Here is a 27,976-nt window from a genome sequence, read left to right on the forward strand (position 1 = left end):
CATCCCAAAGTATTTTTGAAAATTGATTTCCAAAACGCATTTAATGAAGTGACGAAGGATAATTTACTGACAATGGTAAAACAAAAATTTCCTCGGTAGTACCGTTTCTTCTCACAAGCCTATATGTAGAGGCGAAACCTTTACCACGGAACATCTAAAATTTACTCAAGACGAGGAGTGCAGTAAGGCAACCCGGCAGGCCCAGCCCTATTTGCAATGGTTATTTATCTAATTGTGCTAGTCATGGCGTCAAAAATTAACCTATGGTTCCTGGAGGCGATAGAACGGTCGCTGGGGTCCGTCTACTGTACTTGATGATTTAAAGAAAATTCAGCACATGGCTAGCAAAGTGGGTCTAACTCTAAGGCCCAGTTGTACATGTCAGTTTAAACTTCAGTTTATACTTAAATTGTGGGTTAAAGGATTTGATTAGCTAATATTTCAAAAGTTAATGAAATCTGTCAGTTAAACTAAACTGAAGTTTAAAACTGACGTTGTACAACCGAGCCTTATTCGTACAAAATGAGAATTAGGGATACTAGGCCGTAACAGTGATAAGCAGCATGAAATTCTGGACCAGTTTCGCATTTTTTCCCCTCGATGAAAATCAGTGCTTTTGGGGGCCCACTTACAACTGAATCAACCGAGGAAGTACTTAAAGGTAAACCCACTCAGTTTATAAACATGTCTTCCAGGCTGTAGAAAATATCATCGAAAAATGTCAATTAACAGGGGAAGAAATTAAGTTTGAATTGGCGAAAGCCAAGCTAGTCCAAAGAATTCCATTTCAACGTCTTCGAGAAACATTGTACAATAAATGGGAGTTTAAAGTTTGAGGGGAGGTCTTGAAGTAAAACCTTTAAATTAATTGATTTATTTTCCCATAAAATTGACTTGATCTATGGAAGTTGTCGTTTGTAATAATTAATACTCGTATCATAAGAATTATTGTAATAAAAAACATTGTTCGTATTGATGTTTAACCGCAGCTTTTGCCCAATTTAATATCCTCAACAATAATAAAGAAACAACCCCTAAAATAAAACTTCACGTTGATTACAGTTAACATTAAACTTTCTGTCACAATTGGAGTAGTCAATTTGTTAAAGTATTGGGAAAATCTCATAATTTTAATCAATTATTGATTACCTTAATTACTCCAAGTTTTAATTATAAGTAGGTAGATGTTATTACTCGATTAACTACACAATACCGAGTATATGATATTGAATATTTTGGAGTAGGTATATTTAAGCTGATAATCTTTAAACGTATGCAAATGCGCAATTGTATTCCTCGATAGCTAACAATAGAGAGATTTAAGAGGATTACTTAAACTTAATTGCTTTCATTGATAAAGATTTTCAACTTTCTGCATTTTACAGCGGCCGATAAGGAAAAACGCATCGGTTTACGATTAGCGTTACAACTTCCGACTTTGTAGAGATTTACGGTGTAATCTATCGCTATGTCCTCTCTCCTACAAATTCCAATCGCCTCTTATCACTAGGAATTTGTGTCCATTTATCTATGCAGTTTTGACCATTAGTGCTCGAACTGCCTTTAAGAGCTATATGAAATTTGTAATGCAATAAAAGTGGAACTGAAACAAAGCACCTGATATATTATGGCCCAGTGCGCACGATGCCTATAAAAGCTTCTGCAAAAGCCGCAAGCTTCCAGTCAGCTGTCCAAACGTGCCGTGGTAGCTCCGAGAACTCGTGCATTTGTTAACAGTAACTTATTCATTAATAAATTATTCTGTGAACATGACTACTTACGCTACTTACCGACATATTGAGCTCGATAAAGTTGGCTACGGAAAAAAGCGGTGAGTAAAAAATTTTGCCACTCATTTTCATTTCAATTTATTAAATTCTGTAGCTTGTCAATTATAAAAAGATATTTGGATTGATGAGGTGTGGGTGCGTAAATTTTTATTCCAAAATTTCAGGTTAATGGCATTAATCTGAAAAACATGTGCATATTTTCGTGGCTAAATACAGTTATGATAATTAATGTTTAAACTAAGCGAATAATGGTTCAGTTACATCGCATGTTTTAGGCGTCGTTACAAGCTAATGAATTGAATGTGTGACATTTCGAATTAATTAATTACACTTAAATTAATGCAAACTTGATGTAAGTAGGTAAGGTTTGTTTTACGCTACAATAAACTCGAACTTGTAAAACGTTCACTGTCAATGTCGTTATTCAATCAACCAAATAAATATGCAATCATTAATAGCCAAAGGTTGTAATCAATATTGTCATTGGAGGGTTTGTACGCAAGAGAGCGCTTGCTGAGTAGGTCAGTGATCTTTCAACCCTCTCCGGAAGCCGATGTAATGCAAAATCTCATTACAGTAGTATGAATTAGAAATTTTGTAAGTAAAAAAAAGTTTTATTCCGGTAATTGATGTGCTACTAAAATGCAGTAACATGAATCCGAGGAGATGCAACGACGTGGTTTACTGTCCTCGTGTTAAACGTTATAAAACGGGTTTTTATATAAAGTCGTCTGCGTATAAATAATTGAACTTGACCAAATGCATGCGATGTGCATCCATAAATCAGGATGAGAGTTCTGAATCCCATAAATTATTTCTTTCACCAAAATTCGGTTTGTGTCGCGCCCATCTCCTTGCTTCAATGTAGCTTTCAAATTCCACATTCGTAATGTTAGCAAGTGTTTATGATAACTACGTGTGGGCCAAGGCGATTAACAATGCAAAAATGTAATCTAATTTAAATAATAGCATCTTTTTGATTGATTAGCAATAAATCAAGGATGTGAAGAGAAAACAATTGTGATATAATGCAAAATAAGAAAGACCACATAATTTACATTTCCAGTCTATACTTTTCGTATTGCAGAATACAATAACGAGAAAGATTCAATGAGGAGGAAAACTTTTATAGTTTTTCAGCTTGAATAATTGGCATTCTATATACAAACCAGAGCCAATGATTCCAAATTGCATATTGAATATCAAAAGACCTTACTTTTTTGTAATTTTAAAATGAACGTTCTAAGAAAGACACTGTACCCCGGTTTTAATCCATCAAGGGATGGGAAGATCCGATTTAATAAAACATCCTTTTTGGCTAAAAATTGCTTTTGTTTGTGTAATATAAAATGCTCAATCTACTTATCAAAGATCTCGTGTGAAAAATAAACTTTTTTATTACAATTTATTATTTTTGTACTGTGGCTACAAACGCATTGTTAAGATTTAAAATTTTCGCTTAAGTAGTTTCTCATGATAATTACTCAAAAACTACTTGCGAATTTATAAAGTGCTGAAAAATTTGTATTATTGTCAACTTCGGGAAATCCATTAGAATGTCACCGATTTTGAAGTTTTAATTATTTATTTTGTAAATTGTGTAAATGTAATATTTTACAATTTAAAAACTGGACGGGAGACTCTAAGGATGCATTCATTATTTTATAAATATGAATCTTTTTGAAAAAAATTATTTCGCCCGCAAAACCCTCGTGGTCGCGATTTGTTGCACAAATATACCTCTATCATCGTTATATGTATACCTATGCGGAATCCGAAATTTCAAAATATCGAGGATTCGGAACATACATACAGATTACTTGAGGTCTCGCGTCTTATTTTTAAATTTGTGTTTTTACAAACCGTTGTATCAGGGGAAGAAATATTTAACAATATTGAAAAGGTGCAGTTTTCCCCACCATCTTCCGTTACAGGATCACAAAACCGCAAAAAATTATAGCCAGACACCTCCTAACGTATTATATTCTTATGCTACAAATTTCTCGTTTAAAAGTTACCGTTTAAGGATTACAGAAAAGCGAGGAGGTGAAATATTTAATATCAAGTCACATTATTTTCTCCTATTATAAATTTTCCTTTTTACTAATTTATCAGTATCGGTATTACAAAAATGTAAAAAATTATCGACAGACCTGCTCATGTATTTCTTTCTGTATCTCTTTTAGCTAGGGAGATGTAGGATCATTCTGAAATTGACAATTTTTTTAATTTTCCCCCGTATCTCTTAAGCGAGCGAATATTTTCAAATTTTAATTTTACTATTTTAAGTTTGACAATGAAATGCGAATGAGGTCTTTGTTACTTTTTTAATAGCACTAACAATTACGATATACTCTCTAAAAGTATCGAAAATGGGACACCCGTACATTAGAGATTAAGATTCAAGACTAAATTTATCGATTTCCGCTTGATCGGTGAAATTCTTTCACAAAAAGGGAAGCCAATACAATCAATACAATCAATGTTGGACCGTCGTTTCTGAGATTTGACCCAAAGCTGGTATTTTTAAATGCAACACCCTGTGTATCAATGTCTACCGTGGGGATCTCCCAAACCATAGAAGATACGATGATGGTTTAATTAGGAAAATGTTGCGCAATTAAACAGTTATTATCATGGTTTGAAGAAAACTTCCGAAGATATGCCAGAAAAACCTAAATTTGCGAAAACAAAAAATCACTTTCCCATTGTCACTTTTGGAGCTCGTCGAGAGATTTTCAATACAAAGTTTCGATTCGGAAAAATCATCATCAACTTTATTTTTTTATATGATCCGTAAAAAAGTACACACTGTATGGAGTAGCATTTTTTAATACGAATACGGCATACACATAAACAAAATAAGTTGGAAACTGTTGGTGTCAACAGGATGGTGCACCCGCGCACGACGCCCTAATCGTGCCAGAACACCCATCGGACAAATTTGCAATTTTCCGATAGGTACTCTCATACGATTAAGATGTGCGCGGGTGGACCATCCTGTTGAAACCAACAGAGTTTCCAACTGTTGTTTTGATTTTGTGCCGTACATCGTTGTGTCACTAATAGGAAAGGCTACTCAATACAGTATGTACATTTTTACAGGCCATATAAAGAAATAATGCTAATGATGATTTGAAAATCTCTCAACGGTGTCCTGTGGAGCTCAAAAAGTGGCAATGTCCCCACAAGAATTGTATTATATCCGTTAATCATATTCTCACCTTCATTCTTATTTATATGTACTTAGTAATAGCTAGTAATGTCTAATAAATAAGATTTTGATCGTTTTAGCTTGAGAGACATATTTTATCTCTCAAACTAAATGTCTCGAAAATTTTAACTTTTTCTCCTTTTCGTTTTTTGAAGATAATAAACTTGTAACAAATATAGCAAACCAGCTTCTGATGATGATAAACAAAATACTGAAAACAGTAGTTATCTTGTCCACAAACGGACGGACAAAAAGCCCAAAATCATGAAATCATGAAGCCCGTTAATAAGGGAGCTACGTTTTGGTTTGATTGAATCCAAATATTTACGCTACAATTACTTGGGACATTTAGGTCTTACGAATAATTGAATATGATTTTTACTGTATTCAACAGCGATGTATGAAGTTTTGGCATTGGTGTCGTTCCACTTCTGGGTTGCGTGTTTCTAATTTAATTTCGTGTCTATTTAAAGAATAAAGTGCATGTGACGTAAACCGAAAAACTTTGACAATATTTACTTAAACTTAATGAGTACTTCATTGTTTCACTTTTTCGCAAACGATAATGAATATGTGCATTTTGTAATATGGGAAACAAAATGTGTATAAATTTAGTGTACCTACAGTGTCAATGTATCGCAAATCTGTGGCAATGTCCTGATGAAAATGAGGAAGTTACAAATCTGTTAGTGGTTAATAGTCCCAAAAACGTTTAAATGTTAATACCTGTGACAGATTGGCATTGATCTTTTTTACAAGTGGTTTCTGTGAAAACTCGAGACGCATACTTTTCCTGAAATTACCCTTCCCTTCACAATAGACCGGTGACACTAGATGTTCTATACAATGAAGATCCGTTCTTGTATTGGACAGATTTAAAAATTAATGAGTGTAATTTTAATTAAAAGTACTACATGGAATCAACACTGATTTCAAAGTCGTGAGATGTACACTTTTTAAAGATTGGGAAAATTTTACTTCAACCCACAAGTTGAAGGTTTAATTTGAAGCATGAAATGAAATTAATTAGTTTTTGCAATTGCTAAATAAGCGTATTCTTTACGAAAGTGGGAAATTGTATTGTAATTATAATATAATTAAATGTCAACTTGAAGTACTTTAAAACGTTCACTGACTCGGTAGGTACCTGACCAGAAAATATCCATCATTGTGTTGAGTGACATTGTTTGCTTCGGCATTGTTTCCAAACATAGAATAAACAATGTGTAGGTATAAGACCTGCATTTTTCGCAGAAGTGATTTGCAGCTTATGATTCATAGGGAAGATCTTCAAAGAACTGCCACCAACGCCTTGAGTCATCTTCAGTAACTTCCCTAAAATTCCCAGTAAAAGTCGGTTTGACAGGAGAAAAATTAGAAATTTTGCCGGCACAATACTTTCAGCATTTGATCCATTCAGTCAATGGTTGAATAAAACAAGATGTACAAAATTGAATGTAACATTCTCTTTTTAATTGGATGCGAAGTTTGAGCGTGCATCAGTAAAGTAGTATAATATCGAAAAGCCGTTGGTTTAATATGATTAATTGTGCCTTTTAGACGAATAGAAAATCGTGTTGCCTACCATTCATTCGGCCCATTAATCCAATAGATACATATCGATAATTAATGGTCCCAGCGATGGTATGTTACTGTCATAATAAAATTAATTGAAAAACAAGTCTCGTATTAGTAGCAATAATAAAGTGGAATAACAGTGGATAACTGTGTTATTATCAGTGCATCTTCATCTCCGCGTTGAAGATACATTCACTTCTTGTCGTGTTACCGTAATTACTAAAATTTTGACTATCCCTCGGCCGCTTACTTCCTCAATAGAATTTCAGCTATTAACAATCACTTGAAGCATCGAATTACCGTTAAGTTTAGCAATAGGAGCATTCAAACACGAAGTCCAACGCCAAGTTCATCTTTTATAATCGTACAGCAGGGTGTATTCCGTTAACTCTCTTTTTTATTTTGTCCTCGGATATTCAGGGCGAATTACGGAAGTCTTATTGATTGCAGGATGTTCGTTAGGATGGAATTGCTCGAGTTTACTTCTACATCCATTACAAAAATGTACAAAGCGCAATTAACGTACATTAAACTGGTTTATTCAAATGGCCGTAGAAACGTTGAGCTGTTTTATTTCCGACCAACAAAAGAATAATGGGAACAAAAAGCGTGGACTTAAAACTTGCGTCACACAAAAATAAGACCGGCCCTTTGTGACCCACCCACAATACCCTCTAAAAGAGTTCACGCACTCCATTGTTTACCATCAACAGCTTAACTTATTATGAAAACGCGATGCGAAAAAACTCCTTTCATTATTGCTCCCGGGCATAACGTGTTCGCACATTTTGGTTTTGGCGTGACCACCTGTACCATTTACCCAATTTCAATTTAATTGGGAAGTGCATGTACTTTTTCTCCAGTGTTCTTCTTTACCTGATCGAATAAATTTACAATGCAGATTTTGGTATGTCGAATGTGATTCCTCGCGACTGAACACATAATTTCCGGCTGCAATTACCTTTTTCCATACGACATACTTTGGGTTGCAGTAAACTGAAATTGTTTCCGTACAAGGAAATGAATCATCACTACAAATCTAAACCAGAAGCCGGCTAACTAAAAGAATTAGTAACGGATAGAGGGATGTTCAGTCCATTGCGTGCAGACAAGAGTGTATTAAATCGAGCAAAGGTCATGCACCCTTCTAAATGTGTATCGTGCTTTCTAGGTGTTACAAACAAAAAACAAAAATTCCGTGCCGTTTCAATGAATGGGTGGTGTGTCTTTGAAACCTAGTTCTTGTGGGAAAATTTTTATGTATTGATTACGATTTTGCTACCATATATCTACTTTCTCCGAGAATTTGCATTTTGGGTGAGACAGATTAAAGGTTTCCGGCCGATTGGAGTTTTTTTTAATTGAAAAGGCCTTTTTCTTAGCAGAAGTACACAATCATCCCATCATAAACCATGTTACTTTGTAAGCACAAGAAGAAATTATATTTTATGTAGGTCTCAGAGAAAAAGCGCATTATTGTAAATATTACAGCTGCGTTAAACTTTATGCTTCTGCAACAGCACGGAAATACACTAAAACAAAATTGTAAAACGTAATAAAACCAATACAGTTGCACGATTGCAAAAGGTTGACTCAAATTTTATTGATTATTCTGACGTTTTTCCGGTATTATTTATGAATTAGGTACTACTTCGGGAATGGTATTTTTAAATACAATTCGCTTTGACTTTCTGAGAAATTTCTTCTGCATATTGTTATTTTATATTTAACCTCTTTTGTAATATCAACTTAACCAGGCTTTAGTAATTTATTAAAACAATCGATAAAGTTTGGCAACAATTTAAACAATATGTACAACTTCGAATTTGCAATTTATTTCGCAGAAGACACATGAGACATCTGCCTAATAAGAAATGTGTTATGTGTATGTGTTATTAATGAACGACCCAGCTCGTTCATGATTTTTGACTTTCTGTACGTCCCTCCGTCCGTCTGTGTACATGATAACTCGCGAACGGTTTCGAATTTTCCAATTCTGTTTTCAGTATGAGCCATTGGTCAAGGGACTAAATTTTGCTCATTTGGACTTTTTGTCCGTCCGTCTACGGTTGTTACTCATCATGCGACTAGAGGAAAGATTAGATAGTCGATATCTCAAAAAATGAGGAAACTATGGCGTTCGAAAGGGGGTCATGTTCGTTTTGAGACTTTTGGACACTAAGGGCTCTAAGGAAGGGATAGAGGATGAAGGATTTGCATACGATTCTGAAACAATTTCCAAACTTTCAATTTTCCCGTTGGTACCTATTTGTACTTAAAACGCCCAAGTCGATTTTGAGGTGCGGGGTCATTTTGGAAAGAAAGTGCCAAAAATCCGACATGACTCCAATAAAAATTTGCAAATCTCTCATTTACGAGCGACAAAGCTCTTTCATGATTTTGGCCTCTGTGTACATGATAGCTCGCGAACGGTTTCCAATTTTCCAATTCTGTTTTCAGTAATAGGTAGGCAACAGTCAAAGGACCAACTGATTCAATTTTGCTTAATATTCGTCAACCGGAAGCGACCTTGTCGCTCATTGTCTATTGATTCAGTTTATCGATTGATATCGACTTGCGATTTTTTACTGGGAAAATGAAAAGTTTAGCTAGATCGTCTACTGTTTGGAAAGTTGGGCTACCTGGTACTTCCGATTTCGGAACAGCCATACAGGTTACGTTTCTCAAGAACTGCAAATTGAAGGTCGCTGATCCCTTCTCTGTGGAACCCAAGTCGATATCTAAATAATTTGCTGTGGCTAGCACAGATATCGAGATTTTGTTTTGGGATTCCTGATGCTTCAAAACGTGTATTTCCGTCCAAAAAGTGGGGGGTCATTTTTTACCCCAATGCTATACATTTCTTACCTACTAACGTGAGGATGGTAAAAACTTGTAACAAATAGGGCCACCGAGCTCCTGGGCCACTAGAAATTTAATCATTTCTTCCTTGGGTGATGATAAACATAATAATGAAACAGTTATCATGACGGTCCAAAATAAAGGATTCGCTTTAGGATCTCCATAATAAGCTCAAAAATAGTAGGGACTTTAGGGAATATTTGATATAACTACTTAGAACGTACTGATTCCCGGTTTCGTTGAAGTACTCCTTCAGAGTTAAATCACCAAAAGGTAGGAAATTTGTTTTATGAAAAGTTCAAAACAAGATGGGCACACTTTTAATTTTTTAACGAAATTTATTTACAAAACTTCCATATTGATTAATTTAAACAGCAAGAATTGCGAATTAAGGAACCATCACTCAATTCAGTAGACTGTTTTGATACTATTTTAATTTAATTGTAGGTGTGAAGTAATTTCGTGTTCAGATTTAAATACAATTACACTTCGTTGAACTTACTGCTAGCGAATGTGTATAATTATGTTGTATAGATAACCAAATTTGTACATAATTAAAGTGATGTGCGATGTGCTTACTGACATCAATGGTAACAATTGCATTGTTATTATTGCTCAAAAGATATTAATTAAAATTCCACACTACAATCGTGTGTACAATAGGTAAGATTGATTTAATACAACTGTGTACCGTTTCGCATGATTTGGTCATAAACTCATCATTCATCATTTACAGGAGATGTCTCCAATCAAACTACGAACTGTCACGGTAACATGCAAATGTGAAATAAATTCTTTTGCGTGTGGTTTTAACGTTTCATGCCTATTTAAAGGAAATCGATTGACAGGATTTTTAGTAAACATAAAGTGATAATAGACTATGGAAAATTGCGGTACATCCTCAATGTGAAGGTTAATAGCATAACGGCAAAAAGTGCTTTCTTGTAAGTACGTGTCCCATTACCATTAGGTATTAGATGCAGTCTATTAACACCTCGCTGTGAATTACACCGTGCAATCATAATAGGAAAAAGTTTTGCATTCTGATTATGCGTGAAACTGCAGTCCTTTCAAAGTGAAGGCCGTTACTCATAGAAACCGCAAAGGACAGTCCAAGATGTTTGCATCTCTGTAATTTGAGACCGTTTTTTAAGTCTAATTAACTCGCAATTATTTATTACTCATAAAATGCTTGGTTTACTGTAGTTTTACTTTACAGAAATTAGCACTAATCTGCCATAAACGTCAGATTTCCCTTGCAATGGTTCTGGTACAGTGCAAACAGATAGCAACGCAAATGTGAATCGTTTCGTCTTAATGACTTAATTGCATTCTTTGGGATAATTTTGTAAATAACGGCTTCGTTTTTTATGGTGTTACCCGTACACTTTCTAATGAAATAATTTTTCAAAAAGTAGCAGTCGTGTACAGTAACATTTCTGCATCGTTGAGCGCAACTATAAACTCTACTTAACACGAGTTTGTATTATACGAATAGAATTCAATATAGCAAAGCAAACGATTGTAGTTAAATTAGGATAAAAGGGATCGTGATAACCGAAAACCGAAGGGTACTTTTCATTGCTTTGGGCGCAATTTCAATTAATCTACTACTTCTCCAAACCAAAATAGTTTCGAAAGAGAGTTAGCTTCAATGCCCAACACTCCTTTGCAGATAGATAAAAAGAAGTTGTAAGGTGAGTGCTAGAAAAATCCTACAAAGGGAATGTACGAACAATAATGCATTTTCTCTTCATAATTCAAATGTAGTATCACCCTCTCGCAATACAATAGAGTGAGTGCTTAAATCTGTGTACGATGCTGGAAACAATGCTAATGCACTGCTTCCACGCACAAGTTGAATTCAAGCTGTTTAAAAAATTTTTTCTAGTTACAGATTCGACAAATTTGTTGAACTTTTCTACTTTCTGCTACTTTAAACTCGAATTGAGGACTTTTTTGAACAGAAGCGGCAGTCTATTCATGATAACACAAAAGCTTTCCGTATTTTTCTTCGACTACGCTAAGAAATTCTAGTTATTTGTTGTTTTACATAATATAGCGATTGTTAAATGGGGGGTAATGCTTCTGATATCATTACTTCTAAAAGGTAGTACTCATGGTTGGCTAAATATTCTCACGCAGATATTTCACAATCAATTATTTATGACAAACAGTTGCAACTTTATCACTACTCAACTCGGGGATTCTTGTGTATAGTTTTGGAACATACCAAAGCTGCACGATTCAGTTTCCGAGGACAACTAAAGCTAGTTTGATCAATCCACCAAATATAAACTAGCAACAAAAATGTTAAAATCGATTTTATCTCTTTAGGTACAGTCAAAATAGTGAGGATGCGCTCAAGAAAAATGCAAATTATTATCTACACTTAGTACATACACTCACAGCTTATTTGGTACTATATCGCAAATTCTACCGGAAATCGAATTTTCTGAAATAGTCCACCAAGAAAACCATTAGCTCACAACTGCGGCTTCGAAATGTTAAATCATTGGTTTGCTTGATGGCTTATTAAAACACTGTTCCTTCCCGTAAAGTTTCGCACTTCCATACATTCTCCAATCTAAAAAAATTGTATGAGCGGCAAGAATTGGTTTGTTGCAGAATTTTTTCGGGATGAAGTGCTTTATAAATAAAGCTAATGTTATTTATTTAAGATTTAAGATATAAGGGTCTGTGAAACTTCTGTAAAACAACTGGGTTTTATTGGGAACAGAAAAAAAATTTTTTTTCGCAATAAAGTACGCGTGTTCCAAAAATTTCGTTTGGTAACTGCGGCTCCCAAAGTCCCTTACGTTTTATCTTTAGTTTTTTTTTAATCGCAAGGCATGAAACAGAAGAATAGAACTATCGACCTTAGCTAGGTTTCTAGTACCGATGCCCTGTCCGATTTTGTAAGCATTTTTTTTCTAAAATTCCAACCTCACGATGGCGTAACCCTAAAAGAACGGGGGAGCGATTTAAGAACACTATAATCTAGTACCGATTATTTTGTAAGCATTTTTTTTCTAAAAGATGGCGTAACCCTAAACGTATAATCTTGATTAAGTTTTTCAATCCAATATTAGATTTTGAAAATGTTGAGAAAATAACTCAATAATTCCTTGTGGAAGGTTTAGAAAACTAATTAATCCAATGGTTTTGAAAATCCTATGAAATTTGGGTGTTTTCTACAAAATGTTTCCATGGCCGAAGGGCGTGTTAGTGGTTAGATTACGATACTAAATATCATGCATACAGACAGACAGACAGAAAGTCCAAAATCATGCACTCGCTTTAGGAGCTCGTTAATAAGTGCTTTACCAGTACACAAAATAAAATCAAAGAAAACATTTCCCGTTTCTAAAATGTCAGAATATAGTTATGCATTTGTTACAATAGAATATTGCCATGAAATATGTTTAGACTTAAATTTTCTCAAATACATGAATTTATGCAGTTTTTCAGAAAATTATACATGAGCTATTCGTTATCTTGTTTTTTGAACGCAAAAAAACTTGCATTTGCTTGAAAATCCTGACCTAGGTAATTGTACCATGAAAATGTCAATCAAGCTACAGAGATACAAAATTCGATGTATTGGATTCAAGTATACTAACCGCTTGATTTCAGTTCCCTTATACTTCTGGAAAACGATGATAACGAGCAGATACAATAAGTAAATGGTTTATCATTGTACCTAAATAAATATTCTAAAAGGCTTTGGTTTTGTTTGAGGGATTTATGTAGATACCATTTCAAAATACAGGGTGATTCCTATAGTACCTGCCACCGTTTGGGAGCGTATAGGGGGTGCCTAGGGGAGTATTTTGATATAGGACACTTGGGGTCGGAAATCTAAAATAAGGGCGCCAGAACCAAATTTATCTTCTGGAATTTCACGCCTGTATGTAGGCAACCCAACCGACCGACGTCGCGCGGAATTTGCTCGACAGTCAAAAGCAATTTTACAAGTGTTCAACGTGGCCACCGTTGTTCTCAATGCACTGGAACTATTATTATACTATTGCGTGTTTAAATACGAAAAGATGTCTCGCCGCCTGAGAAACCTTTCGCTCTGGCACCCTGATTTCCGACCCCAAGTGTCCTATATCAAAATACTCCCCTACGCACCACCTACACGCTCCCAAACGGTGGCAGGTACTATAGGAATCACCCTGTATATCAACGAAATCCGCTTATCTAGAACTAAAGGGGTAACAAACATTTTTTGGAACACCTATAATTTAACTTATTGTGTATTTTAAATACCTGAACTTTTTGGGCCCCTTGCACAGGAGAATCTGACGAAATCTTTTGATTTGTTTTCTGCATGTCTATTTTCTAACTCGACAACACTAGTTTTTGTTCCGAATTTGAACTCGGTAAGCTTCAACAAACTCAACTGGATATAATTTGCGAAATAGAAAAGTGTCGAAGCCGTAAAACTTCGCTATGGTATAATGAACGGTTTATAAAAAAATTTCAGAAATTAACTTGTTACAAAAAACTGTATGTAATTTCAGTAAGTGACAGACTGTGAAATTTGTGGAAACAAGGCAGGTTTAGACCAACAACGTCTCGTAATTTGCCAGCTCATTTTCTACCCAACTGCTTCAAGTAAATGTCGCAGTGTAGACCTACTTTAAATTTGGACTACTGTTCATTTTTTCCTATAGTTGAATTTGCCCCATCCATCTTTAGATGATTGGCGTGCCTATACCTACTCATTTTAAAATTCTTGTACTCGTGATTGATCTGTCGCTACCGTCGTTATTGACACACCATTTTTACTTGTTGAATTTACAGTTCATCTGAAACACTTTTGCATGCAGATGCAGAGATATGATCATCGAAGTAAGATTGATCGACATAGTCCGAAACAGTCGACGACCAGTTCTTATTTTGCTACTAGAATTACCAACGCAGGTACATCTTGATAATATTCAAAGATTTGCATGCCGGTTCTCATCGCTTCATTTTTCCTTAAATTACAAACACGGGAACTGTAATTTAAACGCACCGGCGAAGCCTAAGAAGTTTGTCGGAAATAACACTGCATGGGAACACAGAGGAATTACCTTCCTCTTGTTTCATTACATGTTAATCTCCGTTAGGAAATATACCGAACCGATGTAATTAGCCTGCACATTGCACGCTTAATGCTTACGGTGGTCATTAACGGTTACCAAATTCATCCGTATTTTTATACCACATTTAAATGCAGACCCAGTTTAATCGAATATGTACATCACGATTGTTTTATGACATGAATCAAAAGTGGCCACTCCTATATAAAATTAAATTAAGCATCCAATTTATTAATTGAGCTAGTGAGTTTCTGAAGTATTACCATTATCTCAAGTACTGACATTTATTACCAATTGAATTAAACATTAAGATTTTATTTCTGATCTAATTATTTAGTTAAACAAATTAGTTAGTTTTTGCGGTAAACTACATTAGGTATGGAAATACCGGAGCCGGTCAACGCGTTTCCTTTCAATTTACATGATGTCAGGGGACGTAATTGTAGAATGTGGTAAACTTAAGTTAATTTACAAAAATCGTTAGTAGATGTGTGGGTGGATATAAATGTGTTTTACTTTCTTATTCTCTTAACAGTCCATCTTAGAGATCAAATGATAATTTTTATAATTGGAGTGCTTCCAATATGCATTTCTTTTGTCAAAATGCTACCCACACCGTTAATATGACCTACTTATTTTCTACAGCGATTCTTTTCCCTACTCTATAGTGATACACATTTATTTATTTACTTATAAAAGTGCTTTCACATTTCTATATGTTGACAGGAAAACCCGCCGGATATGTTCTTCCTCATTTATGTTATCGCATGTATAACATTATGAAAGATCATTTCTCTTTCGAATTGGTCATTATACTTTAATTTAAATCAATTTTTCTTGATCCAGAGCGACGTTACAATTTAAATGGTGACATTCCCATCACAAAGCGATGATTAACTTTTCAGGCCGTTAATCAAAAATGCACACAGCTTTCTTGGTGTAGGTGTTCTTCCAGAATTGTCCTTAATCAACTTTATGAGAGGATTAACTTAGACATAAAATGTAAAAGGGCATTGCTCTTCTTAAGTAATTTGTATAATTCTGTAATTTAGCATTGAACTAATTAGTTAGTTAATTATATTCAATTGGTTAGAACAAAGTTTATTGCATTCTTACATGCATCGCAACGTGAACTTGGCGCCCATTAACTTCTTAGGTGTCACTTGTTAGCATTAAAAATTTACAAGATTACTAATTATCCCGGTGCGATTTATAATGACCCCCCAAGCGAGATGATTAAGTACTGTAATGCAATCAAATCTTAACGGTTGACCTACAATACGTCAACCTGTAATACATTTGCCTATATTAATATGGATATTAATTGTAATTTATAGTAGAAAAATTTGGTAAGTGCCTGAAACTATGTTAATTTTTTGCTAGGTGGAAGAGAGCATTTTTTACGTACATTACTACCCTAATTTTTGAATAAATTAGGTCGATTAGCATATGACGATATATTTTACCTTCTTCTCTATTTGTTTTCATACAAGTATAAATGCTAAGTCAAATTTTAGTGCAAGTAATGACCATACCTATTAATTAAAAATTAATGAAGGAATGTAACTGCCTTAAGCTATAAATATTACATCAAATACAATGTATATACGCGTTAAGTATAGCAGAATGCATAAAACTAGTAATCTTCTCTTGCGACCATGTGGAATAATTACCTACAAATACGTATATAAAAATATCAATTATTGTGAAGAAAAACAGTCTAAAATCTTTTTATAACGTGCTCCATCAATGAAACCCATTGCCGGCTCAAACTACCAAATGTTTTCGTATTGGCTACCTACTGCTTTTAGGTTCCCATTAAATATGCTAAAGATTCTGGAGCAGTACTCTTCCCCCTCAGCATCCTAACTCCGTTTCTTCCGTTCCTTGACTGAAGAGGGCCAGGAAACCCTGAGCAACCCGCCTTCGGTTTCCCTCAGGGGTGTCGGAGGAAAGAAACCCGTTGTCCTTTTACGTAATGATCATCAGCATCAGTCCTTTGCACCAAGCAGCTTGCTAGAACAGAGTTCTGGCAGTACCGTACATCGTTGTATTAGTAATAAAAAAGCTACTCAATACAGTATGTACTTTTTTACGGGCTATAAGAAAATATAGTTGATGATCATTTTTCCTAAACGAAACTTTGTAATGAAAATCTCCCACGCTGTTTTTTTTTGTATGTACACATAATATCAGAAAATAAAATCGGCAAATTTCGGTTTTTCTGGCATATCTTCGGAAATGATCAGAATTTTCTGGTTTTCTTTACAGCATGATAATAACTTTTTAATTGTACACATTTTCCCTAATTTGACCATCTTCGTATCTTGTATGGTTTCCGAGATCCGCATGATACATACTTATCTTGGGAATAGTATACAGGGTGACACTTTTAAAACTTTCAATGGGCGATATCGTTTTTTATATTAGAGATATCACAAAATGGCCAAAACCGTTTCGGTAGAATCGAGGGGGAACCAAAATGGTCATATAAAGAAGGAACCAACTTCAACCTCGTACCCCCCGCCACCCCCATGCCTAAATTTTGAATTGTGACGTATCACTTGTGATACATCATTGGAAAGCTCTTAAAAAATGCTTTTCAGAAATACCAACACTGGTACATTTAAACTGCCCATTCACAATTTATTACACTAAAATTTGAACTCCACAAATAAACAACTTTTATTTAATAAAATGTTCAAAATGTTCACCGTTTTGTTTTAAACAATACCACAAACGGTTTTCAAATTCATTTCTAACATTTTTAAACACTTCCCTGGAAAGTGAACGGCACTCCCTGACTATCCGGTAGCGAAGATCATTTATGGAAGCTGGTTCAGTTTTGTACACAACCGATTTTAAATGACCCCAAAGAAAGAAATCCAATGGTGTCAGATCTGGAGATCGTGCTGGCCATTCTATAGGACCTCTTCGTCCTATCCACTGTCCCGGAAATTTCGCATCTAAAAATTCACGAACAGCCATAGAGTAATGGAGGAGGAGCCCCATCTTGTTGAAAATGTATGAAATCTTCAATCAAATTCATGTTTCCGTCAATTGGATTTATTTGATTCTCTATTTCATGAGTGATGAGAGGCTCGACGGTATTTTGTAGCATGTTTAGGTAAGTATCTTCAGTTAAATTTCCTTCGATAAGGACCAATAATGCTATCACCTAAGATACCTGCCCAGACGTTAATTTTTTGGGGCCGTTGAGTATGCCCCTCGCGAAAAAGATGAGGATTTTTATCGTCCCAATACCGGCAGTTATGTTTGTTTACATTTCCATTTAAAAAGAATGTACATTCATCACTAAAACAAAAATGTTTTTCACCAGTTCCGGATTATTTTGAATATTCTCGGTCATTATTTCACAAAATTGGATTCTTCGATCGGAGTCGTCTTCGGTTAGTTCCTGTACAATGTGCATCTTATAAGGGTAGAATTTGTGCACCTTAAGAGTTCGTCGTACAGTTTCTCGCGAAAGTCCGGTCATAGTCGCTGCTTTTCGAATAGATGATGTTGCGGGTTTGCACCAAAATGACCTAAAACTTCAATCTGAGTAGCTTCATCCATTATTCTTGGTCCGTCTCTTTTCTTATTTTCCACTGACCCAGTTTCTTCAAATTTAGTCACTAACATTGCAACATAAGTGTGACTGACACGTCGTTCTGGGTGTCGGGCATTAAAAACAGCTGCTGTTCTAAATGCAGATCGCGCTTCAGAACCATAGATGAAAATAATTTCAACTCTTTCGGCTAACGTGTACACCATTATGAAATCTTTAGTTAAATTCAAAATTTGTAATTTTCTTGCCAAGAAATACTAAAAACGAGACTAAAATAATAATCACCGATCAACAAATAAAGCAATAGAAAATTATTATTTACTAAAAATTGCTGTCATTGTTGTTCCAAAGCATCACTAGATCTAAGAAATTTTTTTTTATTTCAAACACTGACAAATTCATCAAATACTCAAATTACTCATTTTTATTACATAAATTGTGAATGGGCAGTTTAAATGTACCAGTGTGGTATTTCTGAAAAGCATTTTTTAAGAGCTTTCCAATGATGTATCACAAGTGATACGTCACAATTCAAAATTTAGGCATGGGGGTGGCGGGGGGTACGAGCTTAAAGTTGGTTCCTTCTTTATACGGCCATTTTGCTTCCCCCTCGATTCTACCGAAACGGTTTTGGCCATTTTGTGATACCTCTAATATAAAAAACGATATCGCCCATTGAAAGTTTTAAAAGTGTCACCCTGTATATTTGGTTACATGTAACAAATCACACCACGTGCCAGATAATTCAACTAGCGCCCGGTCTACAGGGATCTCGGAGACTAACAGAAATAGAACTCGGGAAGGTTTTTCGAGATTATACTAACAAAACTAACTAAAGCTTCATACTAAGTCGAACAACAAAAGCATAGTAGCAAAAACAGCATGACAACCAACAAATAGCGAAAAGTAAAGAAAAGGAATGATTTTTAGAAGGATGTAAAAAACGCAAACCATCAAAACGTTTCTCTCGATATTACGAGTATAATTTTAAAGTGAGAGTAGCTGGGGCTGCGGAGCCAAAAGACTATGAACGTGTTTTTGTAATTTTTGTAATTGTTCTTTTTATCAAAATTACGAATTACAATTGGTGGTTTGTATTGAAATGATGAAAACGCAACAAACTGCTATGAAAGAACGAAAATAGTCAGTTTCACCTTGAAGTCGTGCAAAAATAACATAAACTTTTGCAATTTATGAACGTAGTTTTCAAAAATTTCGAAAAATTACTGTAATTATGATATTTTACAGTATTTTTTGAAAGTTACAAAACGTAAAATGACACTCACCGATGCAAATTTTATAATAAGCAGATACTAACTATAATTTATGATGAGAAAAGTGACATCGACAATTAATCAAACAAGTCGGCTAAAAATCTTTGCAAAGTTATACCATTCAATAACGAATTTCACTAAGTTAAGGTGAGGTTTAACAAATACGAATGTCTGTGAACTCATTCGTAATTGTGGGCGCGTGCATGCAATTAACGATAGTTAATTTTAATTGATGCTTTAAAGGGTCCCCTTCAATTATTTATACATTACAATTGGTACCCGATGCAATTCAACTTTCTATATTAAAACATCCCCAACCCATACTATAAATGTGAAATTTTGTTAAAGCATTTAATGACTAAAATGTCGCCGGACGTTTCTCATTACATTGTAACTACAGTAATCAATGCTCATAGCAGGTCATTGTTGTACTCAGGCAACCTACAGGTTTTTTTTTTCTGCAAATAGCTCTTTTTCTATGGCACACTTAGGGAGTTTTGTTTGAGTTAATGACCGCCCGTTCTACTCCATGTAATATAGTTAGCATCTCCACGTTGAATAATAACAACGAAGAATCATATACCATATCGTGGTAGGTTGGGCCGGAATGCGTTGGAGTTTCCGGAAGACAACAAACAGGGCGACGACGTAGAGCTAATAATTTCCTGCAGCCGAAAACACTGTATCAAAAGCTGTCATGCAAATTGGACGCGAATCTTTATATGGACAACAATACTGTACTAATTTTGAACACGTGCCACGAAACCGTGAGCCTAATATTTATTCCGCAGGCTAAACTGAAGCTAGGAATAATTTGTCTAAAGGTAACTGTAAGCGTATCCGTCTTTGTAATGCGGACATCAGAGGCAGCAGCGGTTATTATCCGTTTTCTTAAGACCAATTTGAACAATTTGAAATGTGGATGAACATTACCATATATGCCAACAGACCTAATTTCTGTATAATTGATATGGATAAAAATCTCCTTAAATGGAGACCAATTTCTGTTAATCGCAATTTCTCGTCTGCGAAGAAATCAAATTACGGTTATTACACATTCCTATTACGCAAAATTTTTAATTCAACGTACCAAGTATTGGCATTGTTTACTCATCGAGATTACAAAGCGTATCCAGTATAAAATCAAAAGCCTACACAACCAATCGTCAACGTCTGTAAAAATGCTAAGCGTAGGCGCTTTAATTAAATACGCCTTAAAATCAGGGATTATTGTGGAATCACCAGACGGGATCGAAGGATTAACAATTCGCAATTATGTCGTCGAGATTGTAAACAATCCTCTTGGCGACAGACAATTATTGTTTTCACCTCACCTTCATTCTAGAGAAACTCGTGATTGTGCTTAGTTCCGTGGATCCTAATTAAGATTAATTGACTATAGTACGTGCATTACCTTTTCACAATTCACACACGTAGATATTTTGGCGATTTTAATAATCCGTTATTAATTCCCCTGTAATTATATACTCACGGACGTTTGGAAATTGTTCTCGCCAAGTTTGAGATTTTCGCGTGATACAAGAAAGCAATTCCTCAGGTAGAAATGAAAATTGATGGTTGCCTGAATAAAGTAACATTATTGACTATGTGGCAAAGGATGCGTGGTAAACATACACGAAGCAGATGGTCACAGATCTAAGCATTTTATTTTTTTGTTGGACGAAATCGAATTCAATATTAAACGAATTACGGATTACTGGCTCTTTGAAATAGTATAGCTTACTAAATACGAAAAAATCATTTTGGTAAATATCTACTTTCATGAAAGAGGCGATTGTGTACCATAGCACCTTGAATTTTCCAGTTATAGGAACATATAGCCCACGAAAAATTATTTTCAAGGTAATTTTTCCAATTTCCTTGAAATCAATAGGTACACAATTTTGAACGACGTTTATTGCAATGCAATTATTCGCCAAAACGAAGCTAATTTTTATTGCATTATTATTTGCAAATTTTTAACGGATTATTAGTTCAGGCATAGAGTAAATACAATACTCTATGGTTCAGGTTAATAAAAACAAATAAATAAAATTGTAATAATAAATAATTTACTTTACTATAAAGCGCACTTTAATCAAGAATGTTTAAATATAATTGAAAGTGATATTTTTGATTACACTAGGGGTGTAATTAACAACGGCATCGAACTTTTTTATTTTTCTATGTACATTCTTTTAATGAACCCTATGTATAATAAGTTAATCAAAGCTTCTTCACCAAAATATGCTTAGTAAGGGTTGTTTTATGTTTACTTTTTACCCACATTCAAATATTATAGTTTAAAATAGTATATTAAGATACAAGTGTATAATCAAGTCTTTAAAGCACGCGCAACGAGTTTAAGGGCACGACGCAAAGTTTAAAAGTTTAAAAAAAATTTTATAGTAATGATCTCTATTTCCTCTATTATAAACAAAACTAAGCATATGGAGCGCTCCCAATATGTTATTTCACCTGCAAAAACCAGTTGAAATGGATGAGGAATCCAACACGCAACTTGTAAAGGTATCTTGAACACAAATGTTAACTTTCATGAATAAGTTAACACGAAATTGGCAGGAAGGGGATATCATCCCTCAAATGGCAGAAATAATTACGAAATGTAACCCACACAACCTTGTACTACTGAATGAATTTTCGTTTAAACTTTTGCGACTTCGTCCGGTCAATGATCATGAACCTCGTTCTAATGTGGCGGTTAAAAATAGCCACCTTTGCGTGTTACAGAAGTAATAATTACAGAATGTGTGCTGAAGATAAAATAAACGTTGAAAAGATTGTTTCGTAATAACATATAATAATTTATTTCCCAACCACAGTCACTTTTTCTACTCGCTTGGAGCTTCGTGCGCCATAATCAAAGTCACCAAAAAACTTGTTGGTTTATTAGGTATAGATATTACACCAAACCGCGACAAAGAACTAGCATAGAAGGTTTGAACTCTTTGCCAGTTCTTCAACTTTCCTATTCACGTTTCAGTTCATCTCAAAATCTTTCATCTGTAAAGATAATGAGTTCTCGTATAAAACAAAACAGTCTCTTTTTGTTAGTTATAATTTCTTCTGCTTTGTGTGAAGATCTTATTATAAGTACAATATTTTTTTTGTTATTCTAAAGTAAACGCACTCGTGCATATCATTACGTGACAACTTGCGACGAAGAATCATTTTGTGAAAGTTTCATAATTTCTTTCAGCACGATTCCCTCCTGTTATGATAGTGTAATAGGTGCCTTATATTCATGTAAAGCATTTACGTTTTGTTTAAATTAAGTTCCTTGTGTACCAGTTTCAGAAATAATGATGATTGATTAGAGAGGTAATAAATGAGCATTTGCTTCGAATGGAAAATCCATTGGCATGATTGACCTTAACCTCACTGTACAATTAGGGTGTAATAATTCATTTAAATGCGGTGGAGCAGTGATCATGGCTTTTGTCGTGCCAGATGGCGGATTAAATGGTGACGCGTGCCTCATGGTGTGTGGTAAAGAAAAAGTTTCAGCGGCTTATTCGGAAATGATATCGGTTTTAAAGCTTAACGCTAGCAAGACGTAGGTAATGCCCGACTTTAGAATGCTGTCTTCATTTGTGAAAAAACTTAAGTGTAAAATGTATGAATAATAGTTTACCTGATGGCGGAAGTCCTTATAAATTGAAAATTGCTCATAATGGCTGCCTGGAGCATATTAATATAATTTAGAAGATAATACCTGGGATATTATTACACGTATCGAGAGGTGAACTAACTTAAAAAACTACCATCGAATCAACAACTGGGTTATTACCCTAATTATATATAAATTGTTATACTTTATCAGAATTTTTTGTACATCCTTAAATGATTATGTATTTATTTCCAGCAGCCTTCGAGTTTTACATTTTTATATCTGCAATATACGCACCCTTCTCAATGAGAAATTGAATAAAATTCAAATTTGATCTGTTCTGTGGAAGAGTATACTTACTGCAGTTATGGTAACAAATCTTTCATGTCTGAGACAACTTCGAGTGTTGATTTCAATTTATTCATTTCAAAAGTGGGTCAAAAGACAATTCAAGACACACCCGGACCAAATTCCAGTTCATCACAAATGCAACTCATCCGAAAACCTATTTTTCCTACTGGCACATATACGCACTAAAATCATTGTAATTAGTTTTGTTAAGCTGTCAATTAGGAAACACCCTCTCGAATGGCGCTAAACTTGTAATCAATACCACTTAAAAGGGAATACATGTTTAACTAAACCTGTAGGCTTAATTATTTAATTGGGGTCTGCAGTTTTTCCATGGCTCGCGGTCTGCATATCGACGTCCTCTTATGTGGGACGGGTCCATCTCGTATTTTCTAAGGATCTTATTCTTCGCGACACCCTGCTGTTTTGACACCGATCGCGTTTTTTTACATTGACTGCAGACTTTAATTGCAATATGGGTAGGTAGTGTTTGTGGAATACTTATTCTATAGAAAACATGGATCGCTTTTGTCATATCAACTGCAGGCTTACTATCGACCCCCTTTTAAATCATAATACGAAAATGTAGGTTATTTCATCTTCAATGGATCGTATTTTCCGCAACTCGCCTTTTTATATATGGATTTACTTTATCCCATCGGTCACAGAATTAGCCAGCCAATTAGCAATACTTATAAGCTCCTAAGGTTTACAATTTCAAGGTTATTGTCGTTTTTCCAAGTATTAACAGTAAAGCGAACAACGACGCAAAGCTCGTATTTCCCTTACGCGAACCTTTTCCTTCATATGATCCCTTCAAGTTCTTCTTAGCCGCCTTAAATTTGTCTTGAAATATTCCCCAAGCACGTTGTCCTCGGGTTTTGCTCATTTCCAATTAACCGTCTTCCTGAAATTTCTCTCAGGTTTTCAAGTTTTCCTAAAATTCATGTTCTGTTCTATTTCATCCCACGTTCCTATTTAAGTTTTCCCAGAGTTCCTCTTTAGCTTTTCCTTAAGTTTCCTTTCAAATCCTTCTCAATTTCTCCTAAAATTCCCTTCCAACTCCCATCTTTCAGATTCTCACAAACTTCTTATAAGCCGCTTTCAAGTTGTTCTCAACTTCTCGTGAAGTTCTTTTCAAGCTTCTCTCTCTTCCTAACATGCGTTGTGACTGTAAAGTTCCTTTTTAAATTTTCCTCACGTTCCTTCAATTTACCATTACGTTACTCTCAAATTTTCGTGAAGTTTCTACCAAATCCTTTACAATTTGTCCTCAGATTTACCTCATGTTCTCAAGGTTCCCAAGCTGCTCTCAGATCCCGGACATTCTTCTGAAGGGACGCCGACTAATACGTAGCAATAAATCTATTATTTCAATTTACACTGGTTAATTGGTGAATTATAACATTTAGCATTCATTATTATGAACGACAATCTTTAAGATGAAAGTTTCTTTATACAATCATACTTTTTGTCTGTCTATCCAGGATTGTTACCACGCTAACACGAGAAAATATATTTTTTAACTCTATTTTCTGTAGTCAGTAGTTTTGGCCTGCTTCTTTAATCAGTTCACAAAGGAACAAACGCGATTGGGCAAAAAATGTAACACTTTTGTTAATTCCCAATTGAGAATGAATCTTCGATAACTTCTACTGCACCCTATGTAACAGTTCCAAGGCCTTGCTTTCTAATAGATTAATTATGGGAAACTTGGTCAATTTTTCTACAATTTTATACATATGCAATAGCTATACCCTACATTTTTTTATCGTGTTAGTGATCTTCAAATGCAATCAAAGACAATCATTTGTTTGGTCTCTTTAGCCGTTGTATTTATAATAGTCCAGTCAAATTACGGTTTGGGCTGGATGTTGTCACTTCACTCAACGAAACCAAGCGTATGCTAAGTAAAAAAAATCCGCTGAATCTGAAAATCATGGTCCCCTGGCCGGAAACGCCTGGAACATATTGTTATAAATAAAAAACGAAGAAAAAAAATGGGAAAATCTCGTGTTTTTCACATTTGACTTCGAATATCTCGTTAACTATTGCTCTGAGGGGAAAAAATGAATAGAAATGTCAAATGAACATAGAATAAAATTTTCTTTAAGAGACAGCTGGTCCGGAACGCTCATTTTCAACTATTATTTTTCCATAAGATATTCGAAGTAAAATGTGAAAAAACACGACATTTTCCCATTTTTTTTTCGTTTTTTGTTTATAACAATATGTTCCGGGCGTTTCCGGGCAGGGGGACAGATTTTCCCATTCGGCGGACTTTTTTACATAGAATACGCTTGGTTTCGATCAGTGAAATGACAACATCCAGTTTATACTACTTTTAGAGCTAATTTGACTAGACTATAAAGTTTGTGTTTGGTACAGGTACCGTATGTGGGTAAAAGTCGTTTATAGGTCGGTCAAGAATGCAAGTTATCTTCTATAGTTCTGCAAACATTGTTATTAATAATAACAGGTCAATTCTATATAATATCTATAACAATAAATATAGTACTGAAAATTAATAAAATGAAGGTATTTACGATTATGTTATACCTACCTATAGGTACACGTAACGGTACCTACCATGACCATATCGATTGTTCTCATTAACCCGTATTTAAAATCTATGAGCGAAATAAAACCTAATTATTTCAATACATGTGTGAAAGTTGCTAATGAAGTCGCTTTTAAATTAATAATAATTGCGGTCCTAAACGAAAGTATTTATCGCAGTTTTTTGTCGAAAAGTTTGTACGGCAGTGCATGTACCTCAATTTACTATCTCAAAAATTATAGAAAGGATAACCAATTTCCTGACGTGTATTAATTAACTTTTACTTACTTAATATTTATTGCAGGGCTCTACGTGCGTTAGACTTTCTTTCAAGTGTATCCTATAATTAGTAACGCTGAAGGTGTAAGTTATTACTGTAATAGAATATAATCCCACCGCCTAATCAAGACTGTTTTTTAATACATAATTATAACTATGCCTTTTGTGACCAGTATAGTAACAAACACTTTTGTAGTGAAAGTTTATCGTATTGTATTTCGTAAATAATAGCCTATACATCGATGCACAGTCCAGTCGATCGGAACAAAATTTAAAGGTACCATGCAAGTCGATCTATTACGTGAGAATGTATGAATGGTATTTATGTAATGGTTTTTCTCGACTCCCGTTTATAAGAAATATTAATCTATAAATTCTTTACAGAGTTCGTAATCCACCAAGTGACATCTTCACCGTTCTCAGTTCTCCGGAATCATCACCACAGAGCAATGGCACAAGTACTCCCCGCCGAAGTCAAAGCCATAACGACTCGTTTTCTCGCCTCTTTGGAAGCTCTGGCTCTAACACACCTCGCAAATTATCTTTAAATAAACACGGTTTGTGCACGCTTCCCCAAAATTACCCCATCACTAACTCGTGTCACATTTCAGATGTAACAGTGCGTAATCCTGTTACGGGAAATGGTGTTACTTCATGGGACCAACATCGTTCGTCACTTTCTCCAAAAATAAAGACCGGTAAGTGGACATATTCCCAATTTCGAATGTCAATACTATAAACTAATTTGCAGAGAGGAACCCAGTCACGGGAGAAGTTTATACAATCGTAAGCCCGGCAACGACTCCAACAAAACTCATCCAAAATGGATTTGGTCATCAAAACGGTTTTGCGTCCCCTCTTAAAAATCGCCACGAAGGAATAGCTAACGAACTCAAAGCTCCCGCCGATAAGCCATTAACCAATGGTCAAGCCTAAACTTACTTCCATTTCCGACTGTCTACTAATGTTCCAGTACCGTTTTTAATTATTTCTTGCTTTTCTAGAAATTGTAAGGTTCGCACTTTTTTTTAAGAAGAACGTCGATATCACGTGTTGTTTGTATGACTACCGTAGATCTTAAGGTGTCCGTTTAGTATTTTGTTGATTACCTTTCGAAAGTAGATTATTTCAAATTTGTGCCCTTTATACCTAAAGCCTTATATCATAGAACTAAATTTATTGAACGTTTATTGTTATAGAAACGTGTAGTTGTAGATGATGAAAGTATTATGTATTTATCACTTGTAATGAACTTAGCAATAAATTTTTATACTTAGTCTCTTAACCTTATAAAATGTTTATGCCTGGCTACAAAATAATAAAACCTTCGAGTCAATAGTAACAATAAATACGCATAATGATAATGCTCGAAATATTTGTTCGAAGTTAATTGTTGTCAGGGGTAAAAGGTGATGCAGTTACCGGTAACCAGGATATAAGGGTGTCTCAGCTTTAAACAAGTAAACATTGTGCACAACTTTTGTGCGATACAGCCCCCCATCCCACCCCCGCAATGGCAAACTATATCAACCACTTTAAAGGTTTAGTGAACATTACCTCTAATAGCTCACGGTCAAGTGTAGACAAAATATTCATGATTTGAAAGAGTTTCACCAAATTGGTACACGTTACCTCTGGTAGGAATGCTATATTTCGATAGCATGGTTTAAAACTTTACCGAACCCACGGTTACAGACAACACTTACCTTCTCATTCTCCCTAAATGTTTTGCACCGTGTGAAAAATTACTAAAAAAACTCAAAATGTACAATG

General features: G+C 34.9%; 1 protein-coding gene across 1 annotated transcript; it reads left to right on the forward strand.

Moving 5' to 3' along the window:
• The first annotated feature begins 1,565 nt into the window (after positions 1-1,565).
• LOC116179712 (microtubule-associated protein Jupiter) lies at positions 1,566-27,488 on the forward strand. Its single transcript, XM_031499534.1, has 4 exons — positions 1,566-1,831; positions 26,588-26,760; positions 26,815-26,901; positions 26,955-27,488. The coding sequence occupies exons 1-4, from the start codon at positions 1,770-1,772 to the stop codon at positions 27,137-27,139; spliced, it is 507 nt and encodes a 168-aa protein (XP_031355394.1). The 5' UTR covers positions 1,566-1,769; the 3' UTR covers positions 27,140-27,488.
• Positions 27,489-27,976: the final 488 nt, after the last annotated feature.

Source organism: Photinus pyralis, unplaced genomic scaffold (genome assembly GCF_008802855.1).
Source record: "Photinus pyralis isolate 1611_PpyrPB1 unplaced genomic scaffold, Ppyr1.3 Ppyr1.4_LG1, whole genome shotgun sequence".
NCBI classification, from domain to species: Eukaryota; Metazoa; Arthropoda; class Insecta; order Coleoptera; family Lampyridae; genus Photinus; species Photinus pyralis.